The sequence below is a fragment of the Daphnia carinata genome, chromosome 2 (genome assembly GCF_022539665.2).
Source record: "Daphnia carinata strain CSIRO-1 chromosome 2, CSIRO_AGI_Dcar_HiC_V3, whole genome shotgun sequence".
Lineage (NCBI taxonomy): Eukaryota > Metazoa > Arthropoda > Branchiopoda > Diplostraca > Daphniidae > Daphnia > Daphnia carinata.
In genome coordinates, this window is record NC_081332.1 from 2,185,789 (window position 1) to 2,213,165 (window position 27,377).

The window sequence follows — 27,377 nt, forward strand, 5'->3', positions numbered from 1 at the left end:
AGGTATAGGACCATTTATACAGGAATTTCAAGGATTGCCTAAAATAGTAGTGTACTACTGGATCAATTTCGTTATCGTGACATACTATGTAACACCAACTTACATATACACTAAATACTATACTATATACATTAAAAACATGAGTATTATTGCCTTTTTATGAATACTAAAAAAATATAATCTAATCATTTCTACCATTCCGTCTATATATCGAGCTTTTAAAAAATTACCTTGAAATAGAAAATAGTGGACAGATAGATGGCCCAAGTTGTATTGCTCAAAGCGAACTGCCCCAGTGTCTCCCTTCACAAGTATTTGAGAGCAACAGATAACTGGTAAGGCCTTAACAAATGTAGTAGACCTTGTATGGTAATAGTCATGGACCAAGAATACTGTAGACGGCAGGTGAGCAGCGTACTTGGAATCTAAAATTTGCTGTTATGTTTTGTTTTGTCGTTAATTTTTATCATTGCATGCGTAATCGAGCATCACATCGTAAAGCGCCTCGACTAATTAAAAATAGCTGGGATTATCCCTGGGAAATAGGCGTGGCTACTGCGAAACTTTTGTTGTCTTCGTTGGTTAGCCACTCAGTGGCGGTTTAATGTCTTAGAAAGCTTTCCATTTTACCTTCCCAAAAGCTTGCTCACAAAAACAAATAAAAATGTGTCGTCTGAACTACGAGTCTTAATGACAGCTATTTTCGTAGTTTGACAATTTTAGCCAACATCACGAACACTTGATAAACAAGCTGGGCTGGGCTGCATTTGCAATGTGATTTGTAACTATAACTGGAATATGGAAGAAAAAGTGAGTTTGCTGGTGGCTCCGGCTATGTTTAGGTTTTTGAAATGGGTCACTCGGTTGTGGTTTGGCTTTTTATGTGACTAATCAAATCAAAAAAAAAAAATGATTCCATTTTTTTTTTAAAAGGATTATACGCTATTAAATTTTTCGGAAAGACAAAACATTGAGTAAACGAAATTATTTTTTTTTATTTTTTTTCTATTCGGATAAAATCGATTCAAATTTTAAAAAAAGTGAACAGGCTATATAAAACCTTTGTTTGGTTATAATAAAATGACATAGACCCTCTGTGGTAAACAATGCATTGCCCATACGATGTAGATATGTGTACATGTGTCTTCGTCCTTGATCGGGAATTGCCCAAGACAATCACGAATGAATATAAAAACAACGTGCCTTTAAACTGAAGCATTTCTCAGCACTTATGACGTCACACTCGCCAATCACCGTAGAAGGAAATCTCGAGCTTTTTTTTTTTTTTTTTTTTTTTTTGAAAAGCTCAGCTTTAAAAATTTAAACCCTTCACATGATTTTTAATTCCCGAAATTATTGATGGAATTAAGTATCTCCGACGCTTTCGTTTGTAAGAATGCCATTCATTTTCTTCGAAGAAATTCAATTTCCTTCCTTGATCTAGCGTTTTTTTTTGTTTGTTTATCTTTGTAGTCGATCTTTGGTTGTTCAGTAACGCATGTGAACCCATGCTCCGGATTCATCTCTCCGAAAATATCTAGGTCGGTTATCTTGAAAGACCGTAACTGCAGGGAATGGATGATCGCGCATATACTTTAAAGCGGCCCTGATCTTGCTTGCAAAATGAGGCAATTCCACCTCAGGTGCGGTAGACAATTGTGAAACGATGAAATCGTCAGTCTGAAATTGATCAAAAAGAAGCCACCCCACAAACAAAAATGAATCAATTTCACCTGTACAACATAACATCATTGATTACGCGTACCTGTTCCAACCACAGGTTTACACCACGCAGCGGCTGGTAGTGATAAGGCCCGACACGCATCACGCCCAGAGTACAGTCGTACATATCCATCAGCTAAAATAATAATTAGGTACATTGTAAAAAAAATATTGCATGTTTTGGATTTAATAATAAAAAAATGATTGGTGGTGTAAGCGTTACATGAGAGGAACCCGTTAATTGCCTAGCCGATCGCAATGCCATGTCCGGTCCTTTGTCGGGAAAGGTGGCGTGAAATATCTCGCCCGTCTTGACATTGAAGCCTAAATATTCAAAGAGAAAATAAAACAAATTCATTATTACAATTTTTTTTTTAAGGATCAGATCGTTAGATGGACGTACCAACTCCGTAGATGATTGGCCAAGCTAATCCACCGCGGATGGTCGTGTTCATTTCACCGATGCACGCGAAAACTAAATCGATTTCGACGGGCTCTTTGTGAAACGCATCTTTGAAAATAGAACAAAACAAAATCAAATGAGATGAACTGATTGAAAACATCGACATCAGAACTTACGCAAGAGATTAATGACAAGACGTTCAGAATATCCTCTAGGATCCATATAACCACCAACAAGGTGAAGCTCTATTCTGCCGTTTGCGTAACCCAATGAGACCTCTTGTATTCGTGATATTAACGGCGTGATGCCGCTCTCTTGGTCAGCACCGTCGACGTGAGCCATGCACGTCGCTCCCGAACCTGTCGTCAAGAAATTCAGAAGTCATTTGGGAAGCGTTCTAATTGATTCGAATAATTTGAAAGTCAGTGCGAACCGGTGTGACGTAAAATGACGACGATGCACGTGCTGCAATCATCCGTTCCCAAGATTGAAACATTTTCTGCTTACAAAAACAAAAGGGATTGATTAAAATCGATTGTGAATCAAGATCGAAATGATTTGTTGAAATTCTGTGAAATCCATCCATGAAATATTATAGGAAGAAAAGAAAGAGGGAGTGGATGCTTTCAGGAATGACTTCCGGACTGGCGGGATGGGTAACACGTGTTTTTTCCTTACTATCTTGCGGAAGAGTGACGGCAAACTCTCGCTGATGGAGATAGAGCAGGCCGATGGGCGAAACCACTTTGGGCGGCAGAGAGGCCACGTGAGCTGCAGCTTCCTTGAGATGCGGCGCCGCGTGGAACAAGTTCCTCGAGTCAATGGAAGCCTCGTCGAGGACTACTCCACCCAATACAAGCACCATTTCCTAAACGAAGCGAACATATAGTCTTTTGTTTTTCAGTCCATCCTTCCAAAATGTACTACACTAATTTCTACATGGGTTCGGCAACTTAATAAGATTCATTCAACAATTTTCGCTGACCACAAGGCGAAATGAAGGAAAATTACGTAGCCGATGATCGATTTGTTTAACACGTCGAATGGCTCTATTCGAATAACTGGTGATAATCAGCTATAGATAAGATGTTGGATGTTTTAACACCAGCAACAACAGGTCCCCGGGTTGGGTTGAAGAATCGATAGCACATAAGAAAGGGCTGACAAGCGAAGCTGTTTTTCCCTACGAAATATGATCACTTTGACCACGTTTTGAAGGGTTGTTCTTATCTAGTCCGTATATATTTACGTATTCCTCACATTTCCCCCCTTTTTCTCTGTCTTCTGTTTGCCTCTTTTCTCTGGCCACAAGTTCTCTGAAATCGCTACGACTGTCCCCCCTCTTTCCCAATTTCATTTCTGACCAGCCGTTTAAATATCCTATGCAAAACACGTATCTGTCTTGTGTCTCTATTTCCTAACACTCCTTTAAAAAAAGGGGGGGGGGGGGGATTGTGTCCAGAAGAAAAAAAAAAAGAGGAAGTTCTTTTTTAACATCGCCATCTGTCCAATGTTTGGAACTCAACCATTGCCATCGAATATCGGAAACGTTTCGTGTTATCAGTTTGTGTTTCTGTTTACACGATTCGAATGTGCGCGCGCTGCATAAAAAAAAAAGAAAAAGAACGTAAGCAAAACACATGCGAAGAGTTCAAAAGGAAGTTGAGATTGCCACGAGCGATGTTAAAAGAAATCAGATGAATAAAAAAAAAGAAACTGGTGCATCATTTACGATCGTTCGGCGTGCCGCACGATGGGGTGTTTTTTTTTTTTTCATCGAGAAAGTTCCGTCTGTCGTTCTATTGCCTCTTTTGATTGGAATTTGATCTTATTAAAAACAGCTAAAAAAAAAATCATTTGATAAGAGCTTTAATAAGCAACGATCGTCATCCTCTCCATGTTTTAAAAACAGCCCGATGATGTCGAAAGGGACATGTCGCCTCAATTTTAACGATCAGAGATATAACCAAAAAATAACGACTATGGCTATTTCCTTTTCTTATCCATTCGCTATAAGGAAAAAAGCAGAAATGAACGGGCTTCATACAAAGCGAATGCCGTTCTCGGTCTACATTTTTTAAGTTGAAACAACAAAAACAAAATTTTTTTTAGACATGGCACGCGACAGGTAAGTTTGCTACTGTAAACAATCACGAATTCATGTACGCTTCATTGTTATGATGGAAAATCATAGAGCCACATGCTTGAAAAATGAAAACAATTCATGAAGCAAACAAAAAGGTGTTCTTACTTTAATCACAGATAATTAAGTGAGCGTCAATCCGTTGTTTCCTAGCGTGTCTTCAGGTCTTCCTCATCGCTCGGCGTTTAAAAAATATTTGTTTTCAAAAAGAAATGGCAGAGCAAAAAAATAAATAGCAGGGTCCTCTCTTATGTGTCACTGGCAAAAAAAAATATGAAAGTGTAAATAATCCTGCGCGCTGCGTGATGATGCTTCGACGTCGAGGATGGACCCACGACTACATCCGAGGTACGAAACGAGCAAATCTCATAAGCCACTTGAATTCAGCCGCTAGGGCAATAGTCATCGTCAAGTCTAAAACATCGCCATGCACATAGCCTTCCCCAAAAAATAAGAAATAAAAAATAAAAACAAATCAGACAATATCGTTGTGTTTAAAGAGCCACTTTTGAGTTGTCTTGTCGCACAGTTTGGGCTTCTTCTTCTTCCTCTTGGCCAGCAGGAAAAAGACCGAGGAGACGCTGCGAGCAAGTCAGAAGAAGAAGGCGTTGAAACTGGCGATGAGATGGGTGGGGACTAAAAAGGGCAGTCGGAGCTAAGAAGAAAAATCACGTTGGGAGGCAAAATCAGCGCTTTTTTACACTCTACACGGTATACCCCCAAAAGAAAAGGGGGGGGGGGAGGATATATAGATAGCCCTCAGAAGAGTAGTAATAAACACGGCTATTAAGACGATGCGAACGATTTCCAACAGAGCACGGTTATAATTGTTCTCTTCACGAATTCGAACTGTGTCGGACACTTTCTTCATCTTTTTTTGGGGCCTAATGTGTCCGTGACCTCACCCTCATTAAACAAATCAACATGTGAAATGGGGGAACGATGAAAAAACAAAACAAGGCGATCGTGTTTCGTGATCCAAGCGCCGCTCAACGCTGTATACGAAACATTAGGCGTTATGCTGATTAGCGTTCAGCGATCTCATTAGTTAATCACGTTGCCGTCGGTGTGGTGTTCAAGGAAAACTCGATGGAGTTATGAGTATAGCATCGAAATCAAAAGCATTTTTATTTTTCTTTGAAATCGCATTGTTCAGTAGAATTTCGAAGAATGTTCCAGCAGCTCTTTGAATCCATTTGTCACAGAGGGAGATCATTTTTGGCATTTGAAAAGAGCTGCCACGTTTTTGATATTCCATTTGTCAAACACGTGAAAAGGATGTAGACTAAAGAACTATTCACTTTTGACATTCTAAAGAAACTGATAACCTCAGAGACTGGAACGCGCGCGGCTACAGGTCGCCCTAAAACATTTGTTGCTTTTTATGCTACGTTCTCAATCAATTCTCCGTTTTTTTACCCGATGGCCTTTTTCGTTGATGTATTTAGTCCCCCATTGTCGTTTATCAACGCTCAAAAACACGGATCTCGGTTTCGAGACCACACAGCGTTTCGTTCTGCATCTCGCTCTCTTTTTCTTAAAACCCCGATAGTTATGCAATAAAACTGGGCTTTATTGATCTCCGGCACGGCTCGTTTTGTTTTGTTTGCGCAAAGCCATAAATCTTTGTGCGGAGATGATGGCAAATCAGGCCAACTTTATTGTTTTTTCATTTTTATTTTTTATTTTTTTCAAGGAATAAGTAATTATCAATAGGTAAATGAGCCGAATATGTTTTGAAAAGAAAAAGAGCCCATCTATTGAGCCGATTCTATTCTTTAAAACCTTCATTCATTTTTTCTTCTCTTGTACACAATGGGATTTTTCGAATAGCCATACACAAGACGATTGTTTGTGTTTTTTTTTTTTTTTTTGCCTATAATACACAAAGCCTTTTTTCTTTTTTTCTCTGTTCTTCGGAACCTCGGTCTGTACGTCTATCTATGCGTTTATTTTACTCTCCGTGTCGGGTCTTTTCCGCGTCCGAAGAGAACGGTGGGAAAGTGCCTAAAGGTTTTTACCTTGTGGTTACGGGTTCATTTTATGGTTCAGCCCTAAAGGAGATTAGCCATAAAGTCAAACAAGCACTCTGATCATCTTCCTCTTTTTTTGTTTTTCTTTCCTTTTTGCTGCTCTTTATCCTCCTGCCTGATGATGCCTACACGTAGCTGGAGAAAATAAAATTTAAAAAAATAAACTTTTGGCGGTTCTTTTCAAATGGAACAATCAAAGATGATCCAATCACACGCGACAGCCCGTTTCAAAAAGATTACGTAGTATCATTGTAGCGCTATTCAATTCAAGATAATCAAAGAAATGATTTTTGAAGCTTATAATAATGCGAAATTCAATTGGGATGCCTATTTTTCTTGTGAAAAACAATTGCGGCCGTGATGCTATTCCAAGCCTTGATGTGAAACTGCACGGGCGGGCACGGAAGAGTCAGAAGGAGCTACGAGGTCGTAACACTGGTAGCTCTTCTCTTCGCCTTGAGGAACGTGTGAGAAGTAGTGGCTTAAAGCAGCAAAAGACGGAACAGCAATTTTTTTTTTTTGTTCACCTACCAACAGCCTCACGATCCTCACCTTGTTGTTCTCCGGGCCTCCTCGTAAGGAGACCGTGCGGCAGAAGAAAAAAAAAAAAAAGGGCGATCGTACTTTGATTACTGTCGAGGAGAGGAGTGCAGCAGGAAGCCAATTATAGCGCAGCTGCTGCGGTCTTCGTGGGCATGGCCTCGAGCTCATGGTTTTAACTCTCAAAAGCCTGCATGCTCCATAAGTATAATTCGGGTTTAGTTTTATATAACATGCAAGTGTGTGTATATACTGCACGTTGGTTGACAGTTCTTCAGGTTCCTTTTCACAAAGAAAAAAGAAAATGTTAGATTAGCTCGAAGGGGCATTGCGCGATGGAAGGGAATTATGTTTTCTTGAAAATGAGTGTGGCCGGTATTCTTCTATCCCCGTCTGTGAATTGAGTGGAAGTAGCCAGTTGTCAAGACAGGTCGTGACATTTCAGGAGAACGTTGGACTTTCAACAATGATGTAGACGCAAAGTCACGCACGATGGAGGAAATGGATCGAAATTAATGGACTACAATGTCACGCGGATATGCCGCACAAATGGGACGAACGCCCCTCATCCTCAATAAATGAGCAGCTTCAGTCTGCCTCAAGCCATCTTAATAATATCCAATTGAACGTGATTTTTAATAAGCAGACCATCAGTACTAAATCCGTTTTGATAAAATAATCAAATTATTTGAGAATTATACGATGTGCAATCAGACTTAAATTTAAAGAAATGCGTTCGAGTGCTGCTACAAAGCAACCGGGATAATGGATGGTGGTCCAATCATGGAGACACGCGGGAGTGTGCTTCCTTATTTATTTATTTTTTTTTTTTTGTGAACCAAACTTGCCTAGCGTGCGATGGCTGTGGAAGTCCGGGCTCAAAGTTCTCTCAGCAAAGGTCGTTACGTGGTTAGAGAGGCCACAGCCACGTCGGAAAGTTGCGACGCATTTCCGCCAAGTTCAACGTTCTCCAAGCCACTGAACCACATTTCACGACGATTATTTGATATTAAAAAGAAAAAAAAAAAACATTTTTTATTTCACAGCATTTGCGTTAACGTTCTTTCTCTCTTTTTATTTTAAGTTCTTCTTCTCTTTGCTTTCCAATCACGAAATGCATTCAAAATGTTTGATGCGTTAAAAATCCATCTTCATTTTTCACATGAACGTACGAAAGATCGGGAAAATTCTGAATGTCCACGAATTGGAGCTGTTACAGCTACATTTAAAACCATTTCACATGATAGGATGTTGCATAGCTATTTTAGATGTTCACGTTGCGACAGACTGCTGTTTCCGTTATCAAGGTAACTGACGCTGCTGTTGCAAAATTAGAATTGATGCCATTTCAACACCCCGAGCTTTGGTCTGTAAGAATAAATTCAAGATTTTTCTTTAAATAATGCTATTGCATTTAAAGATGCAGTTGCTAGAGTAGAATAGCATTAAAAGCCTTGGGCAAGAGTGCCATCCATATACACAGTGGAGATGATGGTGGAGATAATATAGTAGTGTAGTACATTTTGTTCTTAAAGAGAGGAGGAATGGGCCCGTAATTGCAGGAAACGAGTGATTACGAGCTTTATACCCAGAAACTGGAACTCCCACCTCATCTTCGTACCACTTCTTTTTTTAAATGAAAAAAAAAAAAGATGGAAATAAAATTTGCCTTCACGTGATCTTAAAAGTAAAAGTCAAACTAGTAGTCTGCCGTCTTGGTTAATAATTAAGTAGAAATTTGTTTTTAATTCAGTCTAAACTTAACTTACACAGGGTTACCAAAATTAAATTAGACAGAGATGGGGCACTTGAATAATCTTTCGATTTGTAAATAAGATGGAGCTGTTTTGTGCGGATAAATTCTGTCCAGGACAGAACGCGCACGTTGGAAACATTAAATTTTGCGGACAGTCTTGCTATTGATCGCTCAAACTGCTCGGTGTGTGTAATCCGTGAAATTGAAATCAATAACCTTTTTTTTACAACATAAATTTGAATTTTCAAAACATTCGTTTGAAGGAGAATAGCATAGAATTTGTTAAAGTTGATATATGCTTCTGCATCGCTTTGTAAAAGTCATAAGTGATACACACATGTAAGGTTAGTGTGATGAATTGTGACAGAGTAACGAAATGCGGCCGTAGCAACAAGTTGTGTATCGTATATCTCTACGTTTAAAGATCAGCTCCGATTAGTTGTATCGCGGATCGTGCCACTTCACCCCAAAAAAGTCAATCGGGGAAGAAGTAACCACATTATCGTCGATGCAGGGTAGGAATCGGGCTCTCTCTTTAACAACTGCGTGAAAATATTTGCTTGTATATATTTTTGTTATCCTTGTATCTCACAAGGAAAAATAAAAATTTCTCCTACGAATAATAGGAAAGAAACAATTGTAAGGTTTGGGTCAGGAATCGGGGTAAAATCGGGTTAGGATAATGGATCAATTACATTTTGCAATGAAATTTGGTAGCAGTACGTCGGTTTACCATTCGCTTGTCTATAAAAGTGTTAAATTAGGCTAAAAATAGATGTCTCATTCCCCAGAAAACCCCATTCCGAACGGGAAAAAGCTCCCCGATTACGTGGGGCCAAATCTCTAGTTCGCTATGCGCGTCATACGCGCTGCGCACGTTACCCTTTTCTCCCATCTGGCAACGTTGAACGTTTGTTATTGCTTGCCACCGCGGATTGAAGCCGAAGGAAACCGAAACGAAACGCCAGTTGGCTAGTAGTGGATAAAAAAGTGATGGAATAATGGCGGCTCCCATCAGTCCCATGTTAAAGTGGAAAAAAATTGCGAATCCGGCTGGTCCGAACCCTCGGCCACGTCATGGACACCGTGCGATTTCAATAAAAGACTTAATGATTGTTTTTGGTGGTGGCAACGAAGGAATTGTGGATGAATTACACGTCTACAACACCAGTAAGTACAATCTACCCACTATCCTCCCGCCATTTCGGCTTCCCGCCAATCACAGTCGTTTGTTTTTTCTAGTTCCTTTTTAAGATATTAAACACGTCGTTTTAACTAATTATATTCATGCATTTCCCGAAAGAAATATGTTGATGAAGATATTATAGAGTGAACAGTTTGCGATAATAACATATCAATGACAATCGTAGCTATTGTTATGGAAACTCTGTGTCCAAGATGGCGGCCTCCTTGAACTTTTGCCTAATTCACATATTTATTCATAAAAAAATATTTTGGAGATTTTTAGAGCTCTTGCTTTTTATCAGGTTTTTAAAAGCTTTTCCCCCCAATCATGCCGTATTTTTTCTCTTGAGGAAATGTTAGCATTAAAATGCAAAATTGGTTCAGCTTCGTGTACCGGCGTCAGACGCCACTGCTTTGACAGTTGATGTTTACAGCTATTTAGGCCCAACCCGCCATATTGGTTCGGGTTTTCGCTGGTTCTGTTTAGCTCTACCCATATGTGGTCAAGAGCGTACTATTGTGCGCAACATTCAAAATGATTCCATTTCTGATATTGAAAGTTTTTTCGTTTCGAAGCCTTTTTATGTTGACCATTATCAGAATCAAAGGATTTCTAGTTAGAAAATGGTGATTGTATTGATTGAATTATCAGATCCGTATAGTTTTGAACTGACATAATTTTTCTTCTCCTAGCATCCAACCAATGGTTTGTCCCTCCAGTAAAGGGTGATATTCCACCAGGATGTGCAGCTTATGGTTTTGTAGTGGATGGTACGAGGATTCTTGTATTTGGTGGCATGGTTGAGTATGGCAAGTACTCAAATGAGTTGTATGAGCTCCAGGCAAGTCGGTGGGAATGGCGACGTCTGAAAGCAAGAGCTCCTGATAATGCAGCAGCTCCCTGTCCACGTCTGGGTCACAGTTTTACTATTCATGGGAATCGAGTCTTCCTTTTTGGTGGACTAGCCAATGACAGTGAAGATCCCAAGAATAACATCCCTAGGTACTTGAATGACCTCTACATTCTTCACATCACTCCTACTGGGCAAAAGGAGTTTTGGGAATTGCCGGTCACTTTTGGTGAGCCCCCCTCGCCACGGGAATCTCACACTGCCGTCACGTTCAATCGCGATGGGACAAGTCCTAAACTTATTATCTACGGAGGAATGAGTGGTTGTCGACTGGGAGATTTACACATACTAGATGTCAATACCATGTCGTGGACTAAACCTTTGGTGAATGGAGCACCTCCCCTTCCAAGATCTTTACACAGCGCCACATTAATTGGTAAATACATTAATATCAAGCGTTGCACATTTGTGCATTCACATTTCCAATGTTTGTCTTCAAATAAATAGGTCATCAGATGTACATATTTGGAGGCTGGGTGCCATTGGTTATGGATGATATGAAAATGCCCACACACGAAAAAGAATGGAAATGCACCAACACTTTGGCTTGTCTCGACTTAAATTCAATGACCTGGGAGCCTTTAACTATGGAAGTGTACGATGAGTCGGTTCCCCGAGCACGAGCTGGGCATTGTGCTGTTGGCATTCATACGCGTCTCTATGTATGGTCGGGTCGTGATGGATACAGAAAAGCCTGGAATAACCAAGTGTGCTGTAAAGACCTTTGGTTCCTGGAGACGGAAAAACCACCAGCACCTGGCCGCGTCCAGCTTGTTCGTGCTTCCACGAATAGTTTGGAAGTCTGCTGGGGCGTGGTGCCTACTGCAGAAGCCTATCTTCTTCAAATCCAGAAATATGAAGTCCCACCTGCCGGAGCTACTCCTGCTTCCGGAGCTGACGCTGCCTCCCCAGCTCCAGCTCCTACTCCCACCACGCCGTCTACACCTACCACTCCTTCTACACCAGTTCGCGCTCCCGGATCACTACACCCATCCAGCATCAGACAAGCCACTCCTCAAGGAACACCAGTAGGTGTTGGTAGAGGAGCCAATATTGTTAGAGTTCGAGCCCCCGTTGGCGGCCAAACGATTCGTGTCCTTGGACCTGCTGGGCAAACGCAAATCATCCGCGCCGGAGCCAGCCCCAACCAGCCAGGAATGTCTGGCATCCAAGCCTTAGCAGCTGCCGCCGCCCAAACTCAACGATTACCTACACCTACAAGCTCGGCAACAGGCGTTCGAATGGTACAGCCAACTTTGCTTACTTCTCAAGGCGTTCGTGTTACTCCTGTACCGGGCACTGTAAGTGGTGCACAAACGGTTCGATTAAGCAGCGGCGCCACCATACTCAAAGCTGGCACCACCCTTCAAGGGTTACAGGTAAAAGAACAGCCGGCGTTTTAAAAATTTAAATACTTTGAAAAAAAATGTTTACCGTGAACTTTGGTTTTTCAGACTATTCAGACGGCAGGTGGCAAGCAAATCATATTGCAAAAATCTGGCGCGGCGGGTGTTGGAGGCCAGCCACAGATCGTTACCCTGGTGAAAACAAGCCAAGGCATGACTGTTGCAACTGTTCCGAAAGGCATGAGCCTTGTTCAGGCAAAGCCGGGCACAACGGGTGGCGTGACCACAGTACAAGGTTCACCCAAAGGTATACCACAGGGTGCTACCATTGTGAAATTGGTTGGCCAAGGTCAGGCGGGCGCTAAAGGAACTGCCACCTTGCTCCAAGCCGGGCAGCAGGTACCTGCAGGAGCCCTGATGACTGTTGGAGGAAAGCAGCAGATGGTTACAACACAAAATATCGGGGGTAAACAAACAATTGTCATTACCCGGCCAGGCGGACAAGGCACAGCTCTTAAGCAGCAAGGTATTCATCATTGGAGTTTCAAATGAGTTGTGTTATGTTACTAAACTTTTTTTGGAATTCAGGGGGACAACAAGTAATCGTTGTATCGTCAGCCGGTGGAATGCGGACCGTTCAAGCCGCTGCTACCGTTCAAGCCGGCGGTCAAGCGGGAACGCAAACAGTTAATGTCTTACCTACTACCGGACAAGTCACCACCGGACCTGGGGGTGTCAAGATGATAGTCGTATCTCAGGGCGTAGTCACCTCATCGACTTCATCTTCCAGTACGAGCACAGCTGGAATTGGCGGGACGAAAACTATTTCTATACCCGCTGGAGCCCTCCAGAAGACGATGACGCTTGCGAGGGCAGGAGGACCTCAGGGTCAAGTAATTACTCTGCCCGGTGGCCAAACTTTGGTGGGATCTGGTCAGCAGACGATCACCCTGGGAGGAAAGCCGGTTACGGTTCAAGTGTCAACGGCTCCCGGTGGACAAAAAACAGTCACTTTAGTCACCAGCCAAGGAACAGGTATTGGTTATTTTGGAAATTCAATTTATTTTATGGGGGTAATTCTGAACTCAAATTTGAATGCGTTACTTAGGTGCCATTCCCGCCAACGTTGCCAAATTACTTTCAGCGGGAGGAGGCCAATCGAAAGTCGTCTTGGTACCTCAGAGCACGGTGACCACCACCGCTGCTATCAGTAACCAACCCGAAACTGTTTCTAGCACTCAGTCGACCCCTTCGGCTACGTTGAGCTTATCAGACGGGCCAGCCACAACTGATGCCGCATTGGCAGCTCTCGCCGCTGAAGCTGGTTTAATAGATCCGCCACTGACCGAAGAAACCGACGCTGCCACAGCCGTGGCCGCCAATGACGCTGCGGCCATACCTGTCAGCATCGAAAATGAAGACGCCTTACAACTTCTTGCTGGAATGAGTGCCGAGATGGTCGATTCTGCTAACCCCACCGTAGATGCAGCTGCGGCCACAGCGGTAGCCCAGACAGAAACACCTTTGACTGGTAACAGTGTTTCGGATAGTACCGACGTTCCCATTGCGCCAACAACCAGTGCCGTGGATGTCACTCCCGATTCTCTAATGGAACCGAACGCCGAGAGTTCCATTCTTGGCGAGAAGGCTCCCTCTGAAAATGATGAGGCAATGTTAGCCAACGCTGCTATTCGTCCGGCAGAAACAGATGCCGCGGTTTCGAATGTCGCGGAGCCTGAGACGAACACAACAAATGAACCGGCCAACGAGCCCGTGGACGAGCCTGCAGCCGTTCCTTGCGAGCCGGAGCCCCCTTTGCCTAAGGAAGAAAAGGCCGAACTACCTGCAGCTGCGGAGATTAAAGATGAAACTAAAGCGGAAGCCGCGATTGCTAGCCAACCAGAAGCGGTCGAAGCGGAGTCCCCAAAACCAATCGCCGTGCCAGACTCGCCAGTGAAAGTAGCCAAACCGGTCGTAGAAGCGGATTCTACGAGTGTTGCCACGCCCAAGAAATTGGACGCTGATCAACTAGCTATGGATACGGAACCATCAGACCCACTATCCACATTGGCCTCAGCAGCCGTCATCAAAGCGGAAGCTATTGTTGTCAAATCAGAGGCTCCGTCTAACGGGATCAAGCAAGAAGAACCCAAGATCGACTTGAAAAAGATCGACGGCATTTGGTTTGATGTTGGCCTCGTCAAGGGCACGACGTCCACCGTTCAACATTTCCTATTGCCGTCGAGCGGCGGAGGGCTCGAAGACCGGATAGATCATGAGACAGTAACTCTCCAGCCTGACGCGGAGTTGGCCATGAAAAAGCTCGAACTTCAACCGGGCACAGCGTACAAATTCCGAGTAGCCGGCGTGAACTCGTGCGGAAGAGGGTCGTGGAGTGAAGTTTCGGCTTTCAAGACTTGCCTTCCTGGATTCCCAGGGGCGCCGTCGGCAATAAAAATTTCCAAATCACCTGAAGGTGCACATCTTTCATGGGAGCCTCCTCAGAGTACCGCCGGAGAAATAACAGAATATTCAGTCTACTTAGCGGTTAAAGGAACTTCAGCTCAGGTTTGTCGTTATTTTCCATTTTGCTGACACCATTACTTAATTTGATTTTTTGATTTCACTGTTAACAGTCTGTAAGCGGACCATCCCAATTGGCGTTTGTTCGCGTGTACTGTGGGCCCTCCTCGCAATGTACTGTGCCCAACGCGTCGTTGTCGTCAGCGCACATTGACACGACGACGAAACCCGCCATCATTTTCCGCATTGCGGCGCGGAATGAAAAAGGATACGGACCGGCGACGCAAGTTAGATGGTTACAAGGTACGTCAAGGTCAATTGTATTTTGTCCTTTTTAGCATTGTCTTATGTTTTTGTGCTTCTAAAAAAAAAATTTTAGATTCGAGTACTGCCCCAACTCCAGCCAAAGGTGCAGTAAAGCGGGGATCCGAGACTTCCAAATCAGCTACGGCAGCCGCTGCCAAGCGATCACGAGCCGACGATTAGAAGAAGAACCTTAAAATGGTTTTTAAATTTTTTTAAAGAAAGAGAACGACAGCATCAACATATTAAAGGAGTACTGTTACCTGGCGTCATCCACATTTACATTCATACATCAGTGTACGTTTGAAAAGGTTGAAGTGCAGATTGTTGCTTTTGCGTGTTATTACCCCTCCGTCGGAAATGATTCGGTTTTTACGCCTACACACCCCATCTATTCATCATTAATTTGATAATTGTCATTTGTCATTACAAAAAGAAGCGGCGTCATCCTCCCACCCCCCCACCCTACCATTAATTGTCGTACGGATTGTGAAAAGTTATGGCTGTTTTTGTTTCTAAGAGCTTCGTGCAGGCAATCACCTGTTCGTCTTCTTAGAATCTAACAGCTTTTGTCCTACGGTTTCCCTTCAACAAATTTTCATCGGTTATCATGAAAATATTATTTTGTAACCTTTCGAAGTTTTCTTTTTTACTCGGAACAGTTATTCGCTAAAGTCGACAGTTGAGGAAAAAAGCCGTTTAATTTCGCCGGTTCTCGATTCTCATTCAAGGCCTACAGCACACTATCCTTATATCCATCTCGTCGCATTGCAGTAACGTGAGCCCTCATCTGTCTATTCGAATACACTAAACATTTCTAGAAAAAGGTGACTCATGTCATTGCCATCTGTCACCATGCTACTATCGCACTATTCTTTATCATTTGATCATCACTGTGCGTTCTTGTATGACATCTGGACATTTGGGACTGAATCTTTTTCTAAAATAAAAGCATGTTTGACATCGGAACAAGAGAACGTTTTTATGGAATCCAAAACGCGCATAAAAATTGACAGCAAGAAAATAAAAAAAAAACGGCTAAGTGCGGAAAGCCGTTTGACGACCCGCTTTTTCAATGGACAAGTCTTGTTCCATAGGTAATCGCTGGCCGTTTCTTAGTCTTCATTTTATTAGTTAATCAGCAGCAAAATATTGATCGCTTGTATGAAGATGTCCATTTTTGTCGATTTTAACAAAAATGACAAGCCTATAGCCTTCCCATTTTTTCATTTTTGGCAAAATTTTTAATATAGTTTAATATACATGATTTCGATTCAACATTGAACGAGAATCACGAAAATCAATTTTGTTTTTAGATTGGGCTTATAGTTCTTGAAATAAATGAGAAAAATGAATCACACATTTTTGCGTAATTGCTTCTTTTTTATGTTTATTTCAAAAACAGTTAGTTTGACATAAAAATAAATGCCTTTTTTTAAATCAGCGTTAAATTTTACATTATAATAAGTGGTTTTCATCAAATTCCAGAGGATGTCCATTTTTGCCGATTTTTACAAAAATGAGAAGGCTATAGCCTTCTCACTTTTTCAATTTTCGTCAAATTCTAGATTTACTTAAAAATACGTTATTTCGATTCGAAATTGATCGCTGATCACGAAAATTGGGTACATTTTTATACTGGGCTTATAGTTTTTGAATTAACCATAAAAAATTAAAAGGAGGGATTATTTTGTAGGGCTTATTTTGAGGGTTAAAAAATTTTACCTATTAAAAAATAATATCATTAAATCTAGATAAATATGTATGATTCTGATTCAAAATTTAACAAGGAACACGAAAATGAAATTTGTTTTTACTTAGATTTCATAGCTTTTGAATAATCAAAGAAGTTTGATGTGTCATCCTAGCGCTGTAGCGTACTGGCGCGCTAGCAATGGTTTCGATTCGCATCTAATTTCATATTTTAGATTGCTCAAAAACTATAGACTCTACATAAAAACAACTTCATTTTCGTGTTTCTTTTTAGATTTTGAATCTAAATCATGTATAGTTATCTAGTTTTGATTATATTATTTTTTAATAGGACAAAATGTTAAGCCCGACAAAATAAGTCCGGCCTTGTGTTTTTTTTTGTTTAATTCAAAAACTAAAAGACCAATTAAAAAATAAACTTTATAATCGTGATTACCATTCTATTCTGCATTGAAATCATGTATTTTAAGCGAAATTTGAAATTTGGCCAAAAATGAAAAAGTGAGAAGGCTATAGCCTTCTTACTTTTTCAATTTTCGTCAAATTCTCGGGCTTAAAATTTTTTTTCTGTTAAAAAATAATATCATAATATCTAAATAACTATTATTATGAAATTTGTTTTTCAAATTCTCAAAGAAGTTGATGTGATTTACTTAAATATACATTATTTCAATTCGTAATTGATCGCTGATCACGAAAATTCGGTATATTTTTATATTGGGCTTATAGTTTTTGAATTAACCGTAAAAAACTAAAAGTCGGGCTTATTTTGTCGGGCTTAAAATTTTTTCCTATTAAAAAATAATATCACAAAATCTAAATAATTATATATTATTCTGATTCAAAATTTAACAAGGAACACGAAAATGAAATTTTTTTTTACGCAGAGCTTATAGTTTCTGAATAATCAAAGAAATTTGATGTGTCATCCTAGCGCTGTAGCGTACTGGCGCGCTAGCAATGGTTTCGATTCGTATCTAATTTCATATTTTAGATTGCTCAAAAACTATAGACTCTACATAAAAATAACTTCCATTTTCGTGTTTCTTTTTAAATTTTGAATCTAAATCATAAATAGTTATCTAGATTTGATTATATTATTTTTTAATAGGACAAAATGTTAAGCCCGACAAAATATGTCCGGCCTTGTGTTTTTTTTGTTTAATTCAAAAACTAAAAGGCCAATTAAAAAATAAACTTTATATTCGTGATTAGCATTCCATTCTGCATTGAAATCATGTATTTTAAGCGAAATTTGAAATTTGGTCAAAAATGGAAAAGTGAGAAGGCTATAGCCTTCTTACTTTTTCAATTTTCGTCAAATTCTAGATTTACTTAAAAATACATTATTTCAATTCGAAATTGATCACTGATCACGAAAATCATTGTTTGCTTTGATATTGGGCATATAGTTTTGAAAATAAATGAAATAAATGAATGCTTTCGTGTAAAATCTGACTGAAAAATAAGCCCGACGATAAAATAAACCCGACTTTTCAGGATTGAAGGACGTTACGAGGAGCAGGACCTTCTAACAAAAATCTTGAAATTCCGACATGCTCAAATTTTACGTATGACCTACGTATAGCCCTCCCAGTTTTGTTGAATCCGCAAAAAAACCCGACGTCTATTGGAATTCGACAAATGTCACCCGATATTACCAACTCTTGACACACCGATGAAAAAATATATATGTGATCCTTTATTAATAATGGAAAGGCTGCATAGACGAGAAGACTCCAAATTGTATACTTTCCCGAAGCGTAGCCACTTCTTTAAATAAAATACATAATGTGAGTAGTAGAGCGTACCAACCCGATCGTGTATAGAAACTGATGCATAGAATAAATATGATCTGAATGTATATCAAATTAAAAGAACACTGAGGAAAACAATGTCCACTAGGACGAAATCCATCAGACATTTTAATGTGGTGAGTGTATGTTGGTACGCAGATTCATACAAAGGAAGAAAAAAAAAAAAAAAAATACTAACTCGCCGGAGACGAGATATATATTGTAATATATATTCGACAAAAAAGGGCAATGAAAAATAGTGAAGGGATCGTGAATAAGTGATAGAGAGCAAGGCACCTACTACGCTGGTAGGAAATTTTTGATGAAAAAAAAGTTGATAGGGAGTTAAGGGTTGCACAACAACCTACACGATTCCATAATGGGAAAATGTTTTTCAAAATTTTAGCCACCGTCCTTTTTTGGAAGAGTATACCAAGAGCTCTTACATAGTGAAATCACGAAATATTTCGTAAGGAGGATGGACTAAAGCACAGACTAAGCGGTTAAACAATCATCGGGCCAAAAACAACTGGGAAATTTCACATGAGAATGAAAATTTCATTGACAAAAAAAAACAAACAAAAATACGTAAGGTTTGATGAGAGGAATAAACGTGTTCGTGAAAACTAACAATTGGCAATATGAAGGTAAAACCTCAAGATATCAAAAAATCTGAATTACGCTAAGCTAAATCAATTTCGACTTCGTAAACATTTTTCAAGGGGATAAGAAAAATTAGCATCTATGTGAAAGATGAGAGAATTATGCGGGACGCGGGACAAACAGTTAGAGAAAACAATAAGAGGTTTGCAAAAAAGGAAAAAAAAAAAAAAAAAAAAAAAGAATGCGGATATGTAGAAATAAAGAGGTTTCGAATTTATTGATATCATACTCTCGTGGAAGAATGGGATTGCTTAAAAGGCTTGTCAAAAAGGCTTTCATGACTTTCTTATGTTGTTGTCTCCACTTTCATTTCCTTACGGGCGACAGAAATAACCTTCATGTATAATTGTATATACGGAGATATAGATGTGATAGTGGTTGGGTAGTTGCCAATCAATTTCCCAAACAGAGTGCAAAAAGAAACTGTAAGACGATTATAGCCCTGCCAAAAAATTCAATGGGTCCCCCGAAAAATAGCGTTAACTCATACTCGTCGCAACTAGGATTATTTACACAACCCGACCGTTTAACTGGCGCCGCGCTTACATTGGAAAACCAACAACAACAATTTTGAAATGGATTAGGGAATCACACATACTTACACTCACATTCATAAGGACAGTCATGGAGGGGATATTGGAATGAAATCTGTAAAAAAAAAAATCAAATAATATTAAACGTATAGTGAGATCAAGAAATGCTTTCCATTTCTTCTTCCGGTCGCGATATATCCGATTCGTTACACGACTTCAAATGATTCGTGAACGCTAAACCGAGGTCTCCACGTTATCTGCAGCATTTTTGTGAAAGTTCTCTTGACCTAAACATGAACAAAAAAACAAAAAACAAAAAAAACATTTAAGTCTCTGACATTGTCATTTGCACGCGTAATTATGCAAATAACTGACTTGCAAGATAAATTGCCAAGTCGGCATCTCCGGCTCGTTCTGCCAAATTACGCGGAGTGTGCCTTTCCTTGTCGACCAATGACATACTAGCTCCGGCTGCGACTAACATGCAGCTGATGGCACGCTGCTTTGCCAAAGCAGCCTTATGTAACGCTGTTTGGCCCCTAATATAAAACCGACAAATAAAGAAAAACAAAACAAACACGAACGTAAAGGCTTCCCTTCTTCAAATTTTAATAAGAGTAGAATAAATAAGTAAAAGAAGAAAAATCCTTTACTTCTCGTTGTCGACCATGTCCAGGAGGGCACTCGGAGACGAAGCGAGTAAATATTTAATAACATCGCGATGTCCATGTCGGGCCGCCCAGTGCAAAGCAGTTTGTCCCTGAGCGTCGATGGAGAGCAGCGAGTAGCCTGATGCGTGAAGATCCTTCAGCTGCAAATCGAGAGTTTCAAGCAAACATTACTTCGGGGCGTTTCAATCAAAATGGACATTTGCCGCTACAAGGCATCATTCTACCATTCTCAACCGTAGAAGTAAATCACTAAAAGTATCACCTTTTTCAAGTCTCCATCCTTGGCCGCCTTCACGATGCTGCTCGATGATTTTTCTAGCAATGGGCTAAATAACAAAAACGGGATATTGTCTTTCTTAAATTTTTTTTTGTTTTTGTTTTTGTTACAAATGACCAATGGAGCTTTTTTCAGGTTTAGCTAAAAGTTTAAGAAAGAAAGGGTTGTGCGACAGGATGAAAATAGTTAGTACCTCTTACGTGGACAAAAGATCGGTAACTTATCGCCGTAAACGCTGCATGCACCAACGACGTAGCAGAACAAGAGTGAATAGAAGTTAGATCAAAAACAAAACACCGTGAAAAGGAGAAGGCAGCCTGAACGCAGTGAAACATGCACCAAAACACACAATCATGGGAAATCTGCTGCAACATGTTTCGTTTTCCTCGCTAGGTTCTTTCTTTACTAATCAACACAATTGAAAACATGCAAAGCTAAGAACTAAGTGAGCTAATCTACCAAACAGAGCGTAGCCCTTCTGCCTTCATTTTCAACAATGTTACGCAGTGAAACGTTCTTTTCTTTTCCACAGGATCGAGTTCACAGCTATTGATTATCTCAATTGGTTTTCTTTTTTTTTGTCCCACTAAACGATTTCTTTTTACAAGGAAAAGAATTCTTTTTAAATTGGAATGCTGGGAAAGCCGTCTGCGCCAAACAAGAAAGAAGAACGGATCTATACAGATTGAAGCCAGGCATAAAAAACAAAACAAATAGGTTAGGTAACAAAAAAAAAAAAAAAGTGCAATATCGGTTTCTTTTCCCCGTGCATTTAGAATAGTTCTGAAAAAAAAAAGAAGAAAAAGTGAGAAGGAAGGAAAAAAAAAAAAAAAAAAAAAAAAAAGGTGTGCAGTATATCGAAAATGGTATGTGCATTTGATAGGGAAACAAGAAATGATGTACAGGGTTTGGCAATCCAAAAAACAAAAAAAAAACTGGTTCAAACTAAAGGAGTGATAGCGTCCAGCTCAAAATTTTAATAGAACTGCCAGCCAGTGTTTCGCTTTTCTTTTTTTTTTGCTTCAAGCAAAATGTCAGCAAAAAATAAACAAAAATAATAATAATAATAAATGAACGCCATAGCACCATGCAAAGAAATTGAGTTTAGAAAAGGAAAGAAAACTAGTTGCAAAATTACTCGAACCAAGGTATAAATAATCCGAACCTTTTGACATTGATGGGCACAAGAAAATTGTCGTGCACAACAACATTCTCCGGCGGCTGGGGCGAAACGTCTTCAGCTTTCTCCGTGATATTCTTTCTCTCCATCTTATCCGAGTGACGCAATTCCTGCTGTAGTTGACTGTTGGCCAAGTTAACCATGTCCTCGAGTCCCGCTTCGTCTAACAAGTTGCTGGCGCCGTTCGGTCCGCTCTCCAACCTGTTCAATCGATTCGATTTAAATCTCTCGAAATTCAACCAGCACTCGTTCGTTTTGAAGCTCAATCCTCATACCCAAGACTTTCCGTGTCTGCAGCCGAGACTGGATCTAAAATGTACAAACAATCGGTTGATATGTCCGTGATGTAATGCAAATGTTCCTGCCCGGAATCGACTCGAAAAACGCGTTCCGCCGTACAACCTGTCATGATGAAACAATTACATTTAAAAAATCCACGCATAATTAAAACTGAGTTATAAGAAAGCACAAAGACGTACAGTCAATGAAACACCAATCGGGACATAGTTTGTCCACATCGCCGCCATTGGTTGGTGGCGATCCACCACCGTGAGGTCCGACGGGACTGCTGCTCGTGCCCACTGCTTGCTGCTCAAGAAGGTTATTAACCAGCTTGCGAACGTGTTCCAGGACGGCATCATGCGAGACAGATATGGTTCCCAAAGGCGTGGCTATTTTTGGGTACACATCAAACGAAATAGAACAATGGTTCATATTAAACATCGTAGGGTTTGCAATCGCACGCGATCTAACCTGATGCTTGCAGATTTTCTTTATCGTAATGATGGGCCTCGTAGTCTGCCATGCTGATACGCTTGACTTGCATCTTGAGCTGTTCGACGACGGGAGCCCTGCAGATCGGGACAAAAAAAGGTGGTGATTACATCGCGCATTTTAGTTTGTCGATTTGAAATCAGTTAAAGGACACGTACGGATTCGGTTCGAAGCCGGCCCTCCTTTTGGCCAACACTGGCGCTTGATTTAGAAGCTGCAATCCAATGATCGATGGGTTCAAACGACACGCTTCGCCATCGACTTGCACCGGGATCGTTCTGCGTGTAACAATTCGGGCCGTCCGACATTGGGCCAAACACGTTCCATGGCCACCGGCTTGTAACAAAGGCTATAGATTTTCAAAAAAAATTCATTAAAAAAAAAACAATCATTTAATACATTGAAAAGGGGCCGGTTTGTTTGTTACGCCTACCAATTGATATGTTTTTAATCCTACGACTTCGATGAGTCCATCGTCAGTAGCTGCTTCTTGACCGTGGGCCCGGTTCCAGGGGTGCGTGCCGCCGCCGTAGCTCGGGATGTTTAGAAATAGAACGGCGTGAACCTTCTGCTCCCTCAGCTTGGCCGTGATGTCCTTGCCGTCGCATTCGAGCGTCACAAATTCGGACAAATCCTTCCACTTGCGCTGCAGCAAATCTTTGCCACCGGCCTGGCCGTAGAACATTTTATTGCGCAATCGCGAGTTGAACTTCTGAGGATGAGCCTCTGCGATTCCAAAAAAAAAAAACAAAAAAAAACAGAGAGAAAGCGATTCTTATATTTCATTCTTATTCTTCTTGTTTTCTTTTAAAAGAATATCAATAATCCATAGAAATCTAATTTCGTTTGGACGAGCTTACCGCGAGCTTCGTGGAAATCCAGCGCAATTTGCGCATCGACGCCGAACGAGAAATAGTTATTAACAACGCTCAGCGGCAACGTGTCTCTGCTCGGATGATGATTGCCCGAATCATCTGCACTCGGTGGAGCGTCAGGATTCTTTTCCACTTGTAATTCCCAGCGGTCTAGCATCACTGGCTCGGCTTCACCCATCGATGTTAATATCTTGGAAATCGGCTCGTCCGTATAGCCCTAATGTAAAAAACAAAAAAACAAAAAAATAAAATAAAATATATTTCATCATTAGCGCAACATAAAAGAGCTTTTGAATTCAAATGAAAGTTAAAAAAAAAAAACAAAAAAAAAAACAAACAAATATTTGATCAAAATGTTAAACATCCTCCATGCGGTGTTTCTCTCCAGGATTTTCCAGATTGAATCCAAATCTATTTCCGAACAAATAATTTCGATTTGATTCTGAACAACTGGCCGATCTCGAGCATTCCCCCTTTGTTTTTTTCTTTCAATTTCGTAGTTTCACGATTACACGCAAACTAGGCTACCCAATGCAATTGTCGAAGCTGGTCCGCATTCCTTAAATTCTCAGATATTTTACATGAGAACCCCTTTGAAAAAGGGAGCGATTCATATTCATAAAAGCTTATCTGTGTTCAGGTGTAACGCGTGACTGGCTCATGAAGGGCATTTTTCTAACTCGTGTACTTTTTTTTATTAAAAAGAGGAATGGAATTTCAAAAATGTCCAAGTGGCCAAGACGACGCGTAAAAATTTTAATTTTTATCTATTTCCCTGAGATTGTGTGATTAGCATAAAAAAAAAAAAAAAAGCACCGGTCTCAATGCATTGGCTTGCTGCTCTGTAAATATAATGGTCCATGCGTACACATCTACTCGATGAAAATCAATTCGATTACCTAATGATTTTATAATCTCGTGAAAAACAAATGAAAATGCGTACGTACCCCTCCCCATCCAAGAGCTCTGGCCAAGTCGTTTCCCGTGCCCAGCGGTAAGACGCCGACAGGAGGTGCGGGACTGATATCAATCTGGTCGAGGATTGACAGGACCCATCCAGCAGTACCATCTCCACCGCAAGCCAATACCCGAAGATTGGGTACTTTCCGGAACATCTCCAATCTGAAGGAGCAAACAACGTTGAGGAGGGGAAATATAAAACAAACAAACATTGCGTCTGCTTCTATTTGCAAACGAATCAATGAATAATTCAAATATAAAACTCAATGACCGGGATTTGCGTTCGTCATCGAACCAACAAATCCGTGCATACATTTAACTCGTCGATCCCGAAATCCAGTTGCCATTGTTCGTGATAAAAGACGGGGAGAATTCACATCGAAAATGCGACCCAACAACTCGAAACCCAAATCAAACATCAACAAATAAAAATGCCATTTGGACGAGAAAAAAACAAACAAAACAAAACAAAACAATTTCAATGAGCGCCACAAATGGGACGCGTGCAAGAACCGCAGCTTTTTGATTGATTTTACGTGTTTCATGTTCTCAAAAAAAAAAAAAAAGGGTTTAAAAATGCACATACCCAGCACGCGGTCCGCCTTGCGTAAGATCAAATACTTGTCGGGGATTCAAGAGCCATTGGAATTTTTGCATTAGTTTGGCGCCTTGGTTGCCGCCGGATTTCGGGTTGATAAAGACGATGATAGGACGGCTACCGGCCATTGGTATTGGTTTAACTACAAATGATCGGAATCCGCCACTTCCCGTGTAGCTTTCCTTCTCCACTTGTTCCGGTTTCTCGACACCTCCGACCCTCTTACTGCGTCGCGATGACCCCCGATCTTTCTTGCTACGCGGCGACTTGCGCAGGCTCGATTTGAAATTTTCACGCGCCGGCAATTTCACGATCCAAGATGGTGGCACGATCACTGTCTGATGGGCTGTGTTCATTGACAATTGACAAAAAAAAAGAAAGAAAGAAAAGGATGAATTCAAAACAATAAAAGGTTGCAATTCATTTGATTCAAATGGTCTTTTCATAATAAGCGTAGGCGGAGTTGAAGGCGCTGCGCGCCCACCTATAACGCACTGATTTTAAACAAACGTCTAAAAATGAAGGCATTGAATAATGAACCGGTTAAAACAGACATGTTCGATGTGACTCGATTATTATTATTATTATTATTTTTTCAATAATGCAAAACATCTATTGTTAGAGCACAGCGACACACGTTATCGATCCACAACATAATATATGTGTACATAGCCGCTATCTGTTTGAGAATTCTTCTGCTGACGTTTGTTAAAGTGAAAAGCGCGCAAGGAAAACTATTACGTGGTGGGGGGGAGATCTCTTTTAGGCTGTGCGGGTTACGGCTTAACCCGTAAGCTCGCGTAAGCTTTTCCTGTCGCCACTTTGAAGCGGGAGGGACGCCAGCAACAACAACCTGCGTTGCATTCGCTGATTGATATTGACGGTTCGCTGCAGTTTAAATTGACAAGCAATGGCGGGCGTTTTCGATGGATGAAAACTTTAGGGAATAAAACTTCTCACTCTCTTCGTTTCATTTTTTTTTTTTTTTTTTTTTTTTTTTTTTTCTAACTCTACGCAACCAGCGTCAATAATGAAATACTCCCTGAAGAGAAAGTTTGAACTCACCTAACAGTGAAAACAAACACCTACAGTCTCACTGTAATGTTAAAGGGAAAAATAAAACAAAACAAAATGGCTGACACATTGAATTGTTTGGGTGACGGGGGACGTGGTGAAGATAACGTGGTCTACCGAAATCCAAACGAAAATAGAAATGTAATAACAATAGGACAAAATAGCGAACAATGCGAAGCAAATGAAAACTAGTGACCCAACCGGTTTCGCTTAGCTCGAAAAAAAATAAATAAATAAATAGGAGGAAATGAAATGTGGGGAAAACGATGAGCTGCAAAAAAAAAAAAAAGAGAAAGAGGAACTCACCTAGTGAACAGGGCTCTTTAAGCCGATCCATATTGAAACAGTTCTCCTTGTTGTGATAGGCAGCTTTACACCACGAACAGCTTATGGCTAGAATCTCCTTGGAACCAAACGACAACTTGGACTGGAAAGACTATTGGAAAATCAAATTAAAAAAAAAATAATAATAATAAATCAATATTAAAAAGAAAGATTTGATTATTTGTAAACGGTTGTTCAACTTCATGCCAATAAACTCTAAAAAAAAAAAAAAAAAAAAAAAAAACTGGTCGTTGAACTATTTCGAATTTAATTTCATCGTAATTTGTGGGGTCCCCCGTTGGATTGGAATGTATAATTCTGAGAACATTCAAAAGTTTTGGTTTGTATACCTTGGAACAGTTCTGACATTTGCCCGTCTGTGATCGACGATGGACCCAATGATGAGTGGTGGTCGTGTTTTCGCGATACTGGCGCAAATCGCCATCCCAGAAAGTCGGCCGACACAGGAACTTCATCTGCGGTATGCACGAAATATGTGCCACGATCCGACATCCGGAACATTTCATCCGCGGACCACCTCTCTGCATACAATTGTTTGTTTTTTTTTAAATAAAGTGATTTAATTAAACCCAAGTGGCAATGAAACTTGCCGTTACATTCAATAAAGTTTGAATCGCATCCCCCTCAATGCCAATGTCCGTTAAGGCTAAACTTGTGCGTTCCCTGCTGTTACGTTGATGTCGAACTCAAATTATTCATCCCGGTAACGAATGCGATTTCGCTTGCAATAAAACCCAAGGAATAACATCAACATTTAACGCTGTTTTCTTCGTACTCTTTTGAAATAGGTCGGTCGTACGATGGCATTTCTACGCAAACGCCATCTCGAATTTCAACGTGACGTAGGAACGCACTTTTGGAATAGGAAAGTAGTAAGTCCATTAGAGGAAGCACGTAAAATAAACAAAAAGCTCCCAACCCGTCCTGACGTAAGATCTCCTCTCCTAGTGTTTAACACGTAAATAATGAATGAGAATCATTTTTTTTTTTTTTTTTTTTTTTGTTCCCCCCCCCCCCCCCCCCCCCCCCGCCTCTTTGCTTTTCTAAACAAGA

At 40.5% G+C, this 27,377-nt stretch overlaps 4 protein-coding genes across 8 annotated transcripts in view; 2 read left to right on the forward strand and 2 right to left on the reverse strand.

Moving 5' to 3' along the window:
• Nucleotides 1–27,377, forward strand: part of LOC130685992 (NADH dehydrogenase [ubiquinone] 1 alpha subcomplex assembly factor 3-like) — a 42,845-nt gene that overhangs the window by 6,463 nt on the left and 9,005 nt on the right. The window lies entirely within an intron of this gene.
• LOC130685990 (protein N-terminal asparagine amidohydrolase-like) lies at nucleotides 976–2,990 on the reverse strand. Of its 2 annotated transcripts, none has more exons than XM_057509291.1 (7): nucleotides 2,804–2,990; nucleotides 2,559–2,624; nucleotides 2,302–2,484; nucleotides 2,126–2,233; nucleotides 1,946–2,046; nucleotides 1,766–1,858; nucleotides 976–1,680 (listed from the first exon to the last, which is right to left on the reverse strand). In XM_057509291.1, exons 1-7 carry the CDS (start codon nucleotides 2,988–2,990, stop codon nucleotides 1,489–1,491), a joined length of 930 nt encoding a protein of 309 aa, XP_057365274.1. In that variant the 3' UTR covers nucleotides 976–1,488. The 2 variants fall into 2 exon arrangements, with proteins under 2 accessions (XP_057365274.1, XP_057365273.1); XM_057509290.1 differs by having other exon boundaries at nucleotides 2,559–2,627.
• On the forward strand, nucleotides 9,521–15,726 carry LOC130685982 (host cell factor 2-like). The gene is made up of 8 exons (XM_057509282.2): nucleotides 9,521–9,767; nucleotides 10,476–11,069; nucleotides 11,141–12,072; nucleotides 12,148–12,565; nucleotides 12,628–13,074; nucleotides 13,148–14,607; nucleotides 14,676–14,865; nucleotides 14,942–15,726. The coding sequence occupies exons 1-8, from the start codon at nucleotides 9,599–9,601 to the stop codon at nucleotides 15,046–15,048; spliced, it is 4,317 nt and encodes a 1,438-aa protein (XP_057365265.1). The 5' UTR covers nucleotides 9,521–9,598; the 3' UTR covers nucleotides 15,049–15,726.
• The window catches only part of LOC130685923 (eye-specific diacylglycerol kinase-like), a 47,266-nt gene continuing 38,268 nt past the window's right edge, over nucleotides 18,380–27,377 (reverse strand). For 3 of the 4 annotated variants that reach the window (XM_057509206.2, XM_057509208.2, XM_057509205.2), the window contains 16 exons: nucleotides 26,654–26,845; nucleotides 26,286–26,415; nucleotides 24,894–25,251; nucleotides 24,295–24,469; nucleotides 23,333–23,564; nucleotides 22,906–23,198; nucleotides 22,631–22,821; nucleotides 22,452–22,549; nucleotides 22,178–22,369; nucleotides 21,974–22,100; nucleotides 21,684–21,899; nucleotides 20,712–20,753; nucleotides 20,504–20,567; nucleotides 20,224–20,381; nucleotides 19,946–20,109; nucleotides 18,380–19,857 (listed from right to left, as the gene is read on the reverse strand). In XM_057509206.2, coding sequence (XP_057365189.1) covers nucleotides 19,805–19,857; nucleotides 19,946–20,109; nucleotides 20,224–20,381; nucleotides 20,504–20,567; nucleotides 20,712–20,753; nucleotides 21,684–21,899; nucleotides 21,974–22,100; nucleotides 22,178–22,369; nucleotides 22,452–22,549; nucleotides 22,631–22,821; nucleotides 22,906–23,198; nucleotides 23,333–23,564; nucleotides 24,295–24,469; nucleotides 24,894–25,251; nucleotides 26,286–26,415; nucleotides 26,654–26,845 — 2,685 coding nt within the window. In that variant the 3' untranslated portion in view covers nucleotides 18,380–19,804. The remainder of the gene's footprint in view (nucleotides 19,858–19,945; nucleotides 20,110–20,223; nucleotides 20,382–20,503; nucleotides 20,568–20,711; nucleotides 20,754–21,683; nucleotides 21,900–21,973; nucleotides 22,101–22,177; nucleotides 22,370–22,451; nucleotides 22,550–22,630; nucleotides 22,822–22,905; nucleotides 23,199–23,332; nucleotides 23,565–24,294; nucleotides 24,470–24,893; nucleotides 25,252–26,285; nucleotides 26,416–26,653; nucleotides 26,846–27,377) is intronic. The other variant, XM_059497605.1, reaches the window with a different exon arrangement.

Excerpts from the sequence above, each read along its gene's own strand:
- LOC130685990 (XM_057509290.1), bottom strand. The coding sequence starts at position 2,990 with ATGGTGCTTGTATTGGGTGGAGTAGTCCTCGACGAGGCTTCCATTGAC. Across the intron at positions 1,859-1,945 it reads AATTAACGGGTTCCTCTCAT|CTGATGGATATGTACGACTG; the intron begins GTAACGCTTACA and ends TTATTATTTTAG. Across the intron at positions 1,681-1,765 it reads TAAACCTGTGGTTGGAACAG|ACTGACGATTTCATCGTTTC; the intron begins GTACGCGTAATC and ends GATCAATTTCAG.
- LOC130685982 (XM_057509282.2), top strand. The coding sequence starts at position 9,599 with ATGGCGGCTCCCATCAGTCCCATGTTAAAGTGGAAAAAAATTGCGAAT. Across the intron at positions 11,070-11,140 it reads ACACAGCGCCACATTAATTG|GTCATCAGATGTACATATTT; the intron begins GTAAATACATTA and ends TCAAATAAATAG. Across the intron at positions 14,866-14,941 it reads GCAAGTTAGATGGTTACAAG|ATTCGAGTACTGCCCCAACT; the intron begins GTACGTCAAGGT and ends AAAAAATTTTAG.